The following is a 9,822-nucleotide window of genomic DNA, read 5'->3' on the forward strand; positions in this document are numbered from 1 at the left end:
TATTCACTGCCCCAGCCACCCGCACTCATTCCCCGCTCACACTGGCTGGGGGACAGGCCGGTGGGGTATCCCCTCCCTGCAAGCTATTGCCCCCACCACGCATGCTCTGCTTCCTCCTCCCCCTCTGCTGCCTGCCAGCCAGCCACCCCTGCTGCGTGGGGCTCCCGGCCGGCCGAGAGACCGGGGTCAGAGCTGGGGTCCTGCGGGCGCCTGCGTCCCCAGACCAGGAACACACTACACCAACGTCACAAGTCAGAGGAGATGCTATCAAAGGTGCACGTAAGGAGGAACTTGCTGGGTCCTGTAAGGCAATAAGGTCGTTTCCCACATGCTGAGGGGAAATAAGGGAAAAGAAACAGTCAGGACTGACAGGTTTCCGAGTAGCAGCTGTGTTAGTCTGTATCCGCAAAAAGGAAAAGGAGGACTTGGGGCACCTTAGAGACTAACCAATTGATTTGAGCATGAGCTTTCGTGAGCTACAGCTCACTTCATCGGATGCATTCAGTGGAACATACAGTGGGGAGATTTATATACACAGAGAACATGAAACAATGGCTGTGACCACACAGACTGTAACGAGAGTGATCAGGTGAGGTGAGCTATTACCAGCAGGAGAGAAAAAAAACCTTTTGTAGTGATAATCAAGGTGGGCCATTTCCAGCAGTTGACAAGAACGTGTGAGGAACAGTGTGTGTGGGGGGGAATAAACATGGGGAAATAGTTTTACTTTGTGTAATGACACATCCACTCCCAGTCTCTATTCAAGCCTAAATTAATTGTATCCGGTTTGCAAATTAATTCCAATTCAGCAGTCTCTCCCTGGAGTCTGTTTTTGAAGTTTTTTTATTGAAGAAGAATTGCCACTTTTAGGTCTGTAATCGAGTGACCAGAGAGACCTAAAAGTGGCAATTCTTCAACAAAAAAACTTCAAAAACAGACTCCAGGGAGAGACTGCTGAATTGGAATTAATTTGCAAACCGGATACAATTAATTTAGGCTTGAATAGAGACTGGGAGTGGATGTGTCATTACACAAAGTAAAACTATTTCCCCATGTTTATTCCCCCCCACACACACTGTTCCTCACACGTTCTTGTCAACTGCTGGAAATGGCCCACCTTGATTATCACTACAAAAGGTTTTTTTTCTCTCCTGCTGGTAATAGCTCACCTCACCTGATCACTCTCGTTACAGTCTGTGTGGTCACAGCCATTGTTTCATGTTCTCTGTGTACATAAAATCTCCCCACTGTATGTTCCACTGAATGCATCCGATGAAGTGAGCTGTAGCTCACGAAAGCTCATGCTCAAATCAATTGGTTAGTCTCTAAGATGCCACAAATCCTCCTGTTCTTTAGACAGGACTGAAATACCCTCAGGGCCTCACCTCCCACAGCTGTGCCTGGGTCCCAGGCCTGCCCACCCGCACACTGAATACCACCTTACGCTTCAAGTGACCCACTGGGACTGACCGGGGAGTAAGGTCCTACCCACAGTGACCAAGGGCTCCGGCTGCCCCACTGAGGGGCGCTAGATCAGTACCTAGGTTGAAATTAATGATGACTACTTCCGGAGAGACTGCCTCACTTCTTCCCTTTTGTGCTGCTTTGAAAAGACAAGATATGCAAAACGCTTGGGCAGGGAGGACAACCCTGTAAAAACAGCTGCTATGGGATCACTCCTATAAGTACAATATTCATATTCCAGTTGATTTATTTTATAATGATATGGTAAAAATGAGAAAGCCAGCAACATTTCAGTAACAGTGTGGCTGTGACTCTTGTATTTTTATGTCTGATTTTGTGAGCAAGTCGTTTTTAAGTGAGGTGGAACTTGGGGGTGCACAAGACAAACCAGACTCCTGAAGGGGTGCAGTAGTCTGGAACGGTTGGAGCCACTGGTCTAAAGCAATGGCTCTCAACCTAATTACCACTGTGGGCCGCACGTGCAGCTCTCTCTGTGTTATGTGGGCCACAGCCACACGACATACGCACGACCTGTATGGCCCTGAGGATGTCACATGGGCCGCAGCTGTGTGCTGATTGGGCCACAAGCGGCCCGCGGCTTGAGAACCACTGGTCTAAAGCAAGCCTAAGTAACATACAACCTAGCACCACGGCCAACGAATCACTGCAGCAGCGGCAATCCCGTGTTTCTGAAAAATCATTAACAGGAGAGATCTTAAGACTGGATGTGAGAATGAGCCATCCCAGAGCAGGGAGGTCGGGATTTTCAAAACAGCTCGGAAACGGGGTCCTGGGCACTTCGGAAAAATTGTCCCCTTGATTAGGTGCCGAGTGCTTTTGGAAACCTGACCCCAGCGACGAGTGGTGAGCATGTGAAAAATCTAGCCCTAAGGAAGGGCAAACACAACAGGTACTTCCTTCCCAGCCGGGAGAGAGAAAGACGGAGCCAACGGCTACTAGCTGGAAAAAGGGCATTTATGGCTCAGGGGAGTTTGAACTGCCAGCTCCAGAAAGGCATGCTGGGAACAAAGCTTCTATAAAAGGGCTACCGGGTGCTAGGGGAAGTTAACAGGAGCCGAGGCAGGAGACTTGCTTTGGTGGTGAAAGAATGCAAATGAAGCACTAATTGCCCAAAGAGGAACGAGTGAGCCGACAATTCCTGCCTTGTCAATGTTGCCTCTGTACCTAGTAACACAACAGAACGAGCGCTGGGGGGCGGGGGGATTCCACTCCAGCAATGGAAACATGAGCAACGAGCAGCACCGTGGTCCCAGGACAAACAGCGCCAAACCAGAGAGGTGGCTTGTTTCATTTCTAACCTTTTATTAGTTTCTAGATTAGGAAAAAGAATGAAAATATAAATACACATGGACCTTGCTCTACAGCAATCTAAGGGCGTCTCTGGAGAAATTCTTACACATCCGGTCCCCAGGGAAGAGCAGGCCCCAGGCCACAGCAATAATAATACTTAGTCTTCCGGCCACGTGCTCTACAGTCTCTTCTAAGCACTGTTCAAACAGCCGGTGATTAGCTACCCTCACAACACCCCTGTGAGGTAGGTGCGGTAAGTATTATTATCCCCATTTTACAGATGGAGGAACTGAGACTGAGAGCTTAAGTCCAGAGCCAGGATTAGACCTCAGGAGCCCTGGATTCCAGGAGTTCCCAAAGGCTAGGCAGCAGTTCTCAAACTATGGGGTGGGCCGCCCAAGGGAGGCACAAGCTGTGAGCTTTTTTTTTGTTTTTTTTAATAAGAGCTGGGGCTGACAGCCCCAGGTGGCTGGGGCTTGTGCAGAAGGGCCGTGCATGCCCGGGAAGTGTGGAGCCACCCAGGCTCGGGCTCTCCCCAATCCCTCCCCAGGAAGCAGCCTGGACTTGGGCTCTCCTTCTCCCCCACCCCCATCCCTCACCTGGAGGTGGTGGGCCTCCGTCTGTCAGCCCCAGGGGGGCGGCAGCAGAAGAAAGGGTGGCACTGGGACGCTAAGTCTGCTGTGAAAAGTCACTTTCCACATTGCCACCCTTACTTCTGTGCTTCAGAGCTGGGTAGCGATATATGTACTTGGGGGGCGGTGGGGAGGGAGGCACAAAGAACCACAGACACAAAGAAGGTGGGCCCAATCAAATAAGTTTGAGAACCACTGCTCTAGGCTACACAACCTCTCAGCACAGTGACCCTATTGTCACAATAAGAATCATCAGAGGGGAAGATTTTTGCATAAGAATAATAAATACCATCAGTGGGCCCTGTCCTGACCCCCACTGGAGCCAAGGGGAATTTTCCCATTTGACACCAGAAAGCCCAGGATTGGAGACCAATAACCAATGGCAGAAGAGTAATTTTACATACAAATACATTTGCAGAATATACACCACACACACCGATTAATTTGCTTTCTATCGCTAGCAAGGTCATGCAGAAGAGGTCAGTGAAGAATTCTGTCCAAACAGCCCAAAAGGAAGTTACAAATAAATGAGTCAATAGGCAACAAAATAACCATATTAGTAAAGAACTAGCCACTCCCTTTATAAATCTGGCAGGTCCAGACCCACAGCTCCTGCCTGGTTTATCGTCATCCAACCTCTCTTCAGACTCTGAGTCACAGATGAGATTCTAGCAGCCAAAACTCCTTTAGCGATGGCAGCATCTGCAAAGAGGAGTTTCACCCCTTGCTAACTCGTCCTCAGTTTAGCTGGGTGAATAACTTTGAAGGCATTTGTGGGGTACCCTGAGCTGGGACCAGAGGAAATTCCTTTCACAAGGGAGATGGGAACAAGCTGCTTCCTAGCAAATTATTTCAGAGACTTTAACTATTGGACCCCGGCTCTCAGCACCCGCTAGAAAAGAAGGGTCCTGAAAATATGATTTAGTGAGGGGTGAAATTCACCCTGTGCAGAGGAGCCTGTGACGGGGCAGCAGCCCCTCACTGGCTGGCAAAGGGTTAATAGCAGCCCTTGGAGTGGCTGTGCAGAACCCAGCCAACCAGAGGAAGGCTTAGAAGCAGCCAATCAGGGCCAGGCTGGGTCCTATAAGAAGGGCTGCAGGGCAGCGAGGAGCTCAGTCTCTCCTGGAGCTTGAGGGAGAGGGCCTGGCTGCCCGTAGAGAGAAGTGCGTGCGACAGAGCCGTGCTGGGCAGGGTCGGGGGAGCAAGTGGAGCTCCAGCCCGGCTGGCTCCCAGACCGCGTCCTTGACACAGGGGCCGAGTAGGTGCTGGGGCTATGGAGAAGTGGCCCAGGGAAAGCAGGTAGCGGCAGAGGGGAAGGAGAGGCCATGAGCAGCTGCCAGCGAGAGGGTCCGTGGGTTGGGGCCCAGAGTAGTGGGCAGGCCTGGGCGCCCCCTTTTGCCCCACTGGCCGCTGAGGGAAGTGGCCAGCCAAAGGACTGCAGTTTGCCCCTGAGCAAGGGGCTGGACTAGGCGCTCTAGTCCATTGCGGCGAGAAGCTGGGCAAAGGACTGCGGGCTCCCTGGAAGCGGGGAGACAACGGAGTTGGGGCACAGCCGGAGGGCCGTGCCCTGAAGAGGACGCCACAGTTCGGGAGTCCCAGACAGCGGAGACGGTGGAGAAGCAGTGACGGGAGTGAGACACTACAAGAGGAGGGTGCCCTGCTGGACAGAGCGAATTCCCATAGCAACCGGTAGGAGGCACCGTGGGTGGTGAGCACAACCCGATACAGAGCCAGACCAGGCCTAGACACCACTTCAGCCCTATAGAAATCCCCCTTGTTCTCCTTTCCCCCATGGGGGATTTTGGTCTCCTGGACCAACGCACCAATCATTCCACCCTGACTCCGGCCAGTCCCTTTGGCTGCCATTTTCCCCCAGTCACTCACTTGGCCCAAACCAACGCCCTTCACGCGGTGTCTGTAAATCACAAGTTGATGTGAAATGGCTGGATCGTGAAATGTTCGCATAGCGCCTGCCCCCCGGGCTCCTTTAACAACAGAGGGATTTGGGTTTGGGGGTGGGGGAAGAGTGGACCCAACAGGGGACTCTGTCTCCACATCCCATCCCCTCCTACTCGCTGTGGTTCTCGGTCAGTTCTTCATCCGGAACCTGGCAGACCAACCCCACGGACGCTCCGTTTTCTCAAGCACTCCAGCCCCGAGCCCCTCTCGGCCACGGTGGGAAAAGCACAGCACAGCACAGGCCGGAGCAGGGAGAGCCAGGGTGTCTTCGTTCCCGCCCCCAGAAGGTGCCTGGGGCAGGGAGCAGCAGAAGGCAGTGCCCGGATTGCTTGTTCGGACAGTTAGCGGGTGGAGGGAAAGCGCGAGATAAGACGCACTTGGTTGTGAGTAAAGCACTTGACAGAGCATCTCATCAAAACGTACTGTCCCGGCTGACCCAGCGTCAGCAGAGACCATCCCACGGACTGAACGCTGGCTGCAGACGTGTTAGCCAAGAGTAATAACAACAGGCCACGGGACGGAGCTGGGAGCAGGTGCTCAGCGGGTGCCACGGCTGTGTTACTGGGAGCTCCTGATTTATGCCATTTCTTCACGAATCACCTAGCAGAGGCAGTAAGAGCATGTTATTAGGGAAGCAGCATCTGCCCTGCAGAGAGTCAGTGGGAAGGAAAGAATCCAGGAAGCAGGAAACACTGATCGGGACCTGGGGGAAGACAGTGGACAGCAGCAGATTAGACAGGAGCTTCCAGTCCATCCTGGCACCTGAAAAGGCCAATACACAGAGGCTTTGTGTAACGGAGCAAAGGGGTGACAGCCCCCATCTCTCTGCCTTGGGATAACCCCACTGGAGACGGCATGCTGTTCAGGGCTCCTCAGGAGAGCTGGAAAAATACCGATGGCCCGTTCAGAGAACAGCCACAATGTGATCTGGGGGCACAAGGGATTGACTGGTGAGGAATGAGCAAAAGAGACAAGTAGGTCCAGCTTCACTGAGCAGTGACCTGACGGGACCCGATAACAATCCGTGGGAAACACGGGGGGGCGGGCACGGGAGAGAGAATTTTACAGTAATTCAAGGTGGGGATGACTGGACGAAATCAAGGATTAAAGCTGAATGTCAGAAAAAAACTTCCTAAGGGGGAGACGTTTCAGGCTGTGGAACCACCCCCCCAGAGAGGTGACACCCCAGAGTTTGGGACACGTACAGTTAGACGGACCAAGCACTGGAGGGAACAGGCGTGCAGTGCCAGGGAGAAGTACTAGAGTTTATTAGAAGACTTATTAGTTCTTTTCCAAATCTAACAACTAGGATTCTAGGCTATCCACACGGAGAACGACAAATTTTAACGTTAAAATGACCCTTTGCCTAACTACAAACTAGCAACTAAACCCAAGTCCCTTTCACACAAGATGAGAAGTAGTCAGTGTCTATTAGACTGTGCACGGACCTCACAAGGGAGCGAGGGGCGACCCATCGCTGGAGAGGGTTAACAGGCTGGACATATTCCTAGAAAATACAGAGTAGAGCCCGACCCTGCATTGGCTAGGAATGGGCAAAATGACCAATCGGTCTTTTCCAGCTCTAACCAGTCTCTGTCACTGGAGGGTTTTAAGAGCAGGTTGGACAAACACCTGCCAGGGATGGTCTAGATAATACTTAGTCCTGCTGGGAGTGCAGGGGACGGGACTAGACGACCTCCTGAGGTCCCTCCCAGCCCTAGGACTCTGTGAATCTCTGTCAGACCTCTAGGTGGTCTCAGTGAGATGGTCACTTCTCAGGTCAGGGATCAGGCCGTACGCAGTTGTGAAGCCCGGCGCACACTCCTGGTGGGTAAATAGTCAGTAAGAGAACAGAGAGGAAAGAGCACTACAGTAATTATTGCTCCAGGGCATTGCACCTGGAGTCCTCAAGTCCACACTCGACTGAGGTTTTCTTTCATTTCCCAGACTGTCACCGGCCCGGCTGGAACAGGCGCTGTCCGTCAGGTCTGTCCAGTAGCTCCACTGAGGAGCTGCTGGCATAAGCCATAACTACAGCGCAGTAGCAAAGTTTCGCCCGCCCCCCAGTACCCACTGGGCCTGACCTAACAACACCACACAGCACAGCACCCCCCGCCCTGAGAAACCACTGGTCTTCGCCAGAACTATCCCAATGAGCACGACGCTCCCGTGTTTGCTCCACACAGGAACGGGCAGGAGAGTCCTGCTAGCACCCTCCGCTCCTTTCAGTAGTAAGATGAAGACCCCACATCGGTCAACCCGGGCCATGTCATTCCCAACGCCCTCCAAGCGCTGCTCCATAAGCCAGATCCCTTCCCAGAAATCTCCCGTCCCTCCTGCCAGACGTTCTCTAGCACCTCTGGGGGTTACGTCCAACCCAGCAAATGGGATTAGTACTACAGTGTTGGCATCCTTCAGGGCAAGACTCGGGCCCTTGTTTTCATTGGAATTCGAGCTGCGTTGTGCAGGGAATGTGCAGTTGTGTTTTCCTTAGGGATGCACGGTTGGTTCGTCAGCGCAGGCCTTCAGCCTGGGAGCTCCTTGTGCCAGGGAGCCTGTTATTTCATCAGCACCACGGCATGTCCAAATCCTAAATTACAGCATTGCTCCTCCTCTGCTCCTGCTCAGGGGACGTAGCATGTCTCTAACTCCCTCCTTATGTACACTGCGTTAAGGCTTCCAGAGGCATTTGGCTTGGGGCACAGACAGCAGAAGCGGGTGCATCTGGAGGAAGGGGTTGAACGACTCCCCGTCTCCGTAGCAGGACAAGAGTCTCTCCTCCGTGTGGACGGCCTGGTGCACCGTCAGCTCCTTCTTGTGGCTGAAGATCTTCCCGCACTCGGTGCAGGGGTAGACCCGCTCCACCGTGTGGGTGAGGTGGTGGGTCCGCAGGTTGCCCTTGTACTTGAAGCTCTTGCCACACTCCACGCAGGTGAAGGGCCGCTCCCCCGTGTGGATCCGCTTGTGCTTCATCAGCGTGGTCTTCAGGTTGAAGGTCTTGCCGCACTCGGCGCAGACGAAGGGGCGCTCCCCGGTGTGGATGCGCTGGTGGGTGATAAGGGTGTCCTTGCGGTTGAAGCTCTTGCCGCACTCGGTGCAGGTGAAGGGCTTCTCCCCGGTGTGGATGCGCTGGTGCTTGATCAGCTCCCCGTTGTGGCTGAAGCACTTGCCGCAGTCGGCGCAGGCGAAGGGCCGCTCCCCAGTGTGGATGCGCTGGTGCCGGGTCAGATCCCCGTTGCGGCTGAAGCTCTTGCCGCACTCGGAGCAGCCAAAGGGCCGGTCCCCGATGTGGATCTTCTGGTGCAGGATGAAGGTCTTCTTGGCGCAGAAGCCCTTGCCGCACTCGGCGCAGACGAAGGGGCGCTCCCCGCGGTGGATCTTCTGGTGGGTGATGAAGTTGGCCTTGCGGTTGAAGCACTTGCCGCACTCGGTGCAGGAGAAGGGCTTCTCCCCGGTGTGGATGCGCTGGTGCAGGATGAAGGTCTGCTTGGAGCAGAAGCTCTTCCCACACACGTTGCATTCGAAGGGCTTCTCGCCCGTGTGGATGCGCTGGTGCCGCATCAGGTCGCCCTTCTGGCTGAAGCTCTTGCCGCACTCGGTGCAGGTGAAGGGCTTCTCGCCCGTGTGCACCCGCAGGTGAGTGATGAGGTTTCCCCGGTGCTGGAAGCTCTTTCCGCACTCGGTGCACGTGAACGGCCGCTCGGCAGCGTGGGCTCGCGGGCGTTTCACCGGCTCGGTGCTGGCGGCCACAGCCCCCCTGCGGTCAGAGGCCGAAAGGGATTTCTGGCTGGGGTTGCTTGTCGGGGCCGTTGGCACCTTTCCCTTGGGCTCAGGGGTTGTCTGCGGCCCCTCCACAGTCACTGTGGGTCTCTGGAGCGCTGTGATGTTTCCCTGGGCGTGTTTCACTTTCCAGTGATTAATGCTGGGTTCTGTCCTGAGCAAGCCTGGGGAAGCAGCCTCTAAGCCTCTCATCAGCAAAGCCCTGTTCGATTTCACATCCTCTGGCTCTTCCCCAGCCTTTTCAAACACGGTAAGAATTTATTGGTCACTGTCCCCACCCATTCTGGAATTCTTAGGTAGCAGAGAGACAGGGGTTAAGATGGATTCAGACTGGCCAGAGCTCTCCTGAGTCATGCTGCCGTCGAAGCCATCTTGGCTCTTTCCCTGTCTCTGCCCCTGTGTCCCTAGTCCCACGTATGCATGTATCTCCCCAAAGGTCAGCTATGAACCCATCTCCCCTTTGTTCTCCATCTGGGGCTGTCAAGGTTCCTTCCCCACTCTGAGCTCTAGGGTACAGATGTGGGGACCTACATGAAAACCTCCTAAGCTTACTTTTACCAGCTTAGGTTAAAACTTCCCCCAGGTAAAAACTATTTTACCCTTTGCCCTTGGACTTCCACTGCCACCAAATGTTTATCCGGGTTTATTTTATTAGGAAAGCGTTGTTTGGAAATGT

The 9,822-nt window shown here is 53.8% G+C and overlaps 1 protein-coding gene across 1 annotated transcript; it reads right to left on the reverse strand.

Annotated features, from left to right (window-relative positions):
- Positions 1 to 7,424: 7,424 nt before the first annotated feature.
- LOC144930178 (uncharacterized) lies at positions 7,425 to 9,338 on the reverse strand. The gene has a single exon (XM_078851347.1). The coding sequence runs from the start codon at positions 9,336 to 9,338 to the stop codon at positions 8,037 to 8,039; it is 1,302 nt and encodes a 433-aa protein (XP_078707473.1). The 3' UTR covers positions 7,425 to 8,036.
- Positions 9,339 to 9,822: the final 484 nt, after the last annotated feature.

Source organism: Lepidochelys kempii, chromosome 2, assembly GCF_965140285.1.
Source record: "Lepidochelys kempii isolate rLepKem1 chromosome 2, rLepKem1.hap1, whole genome shotgun sequence".
In the NCBI taxonomy this organism is placed as follows: Eukaryota; Metazoa; Chordata; order Testudines; family Cheloniidae; genus Lepidochelys; species Lepidochelys kempii.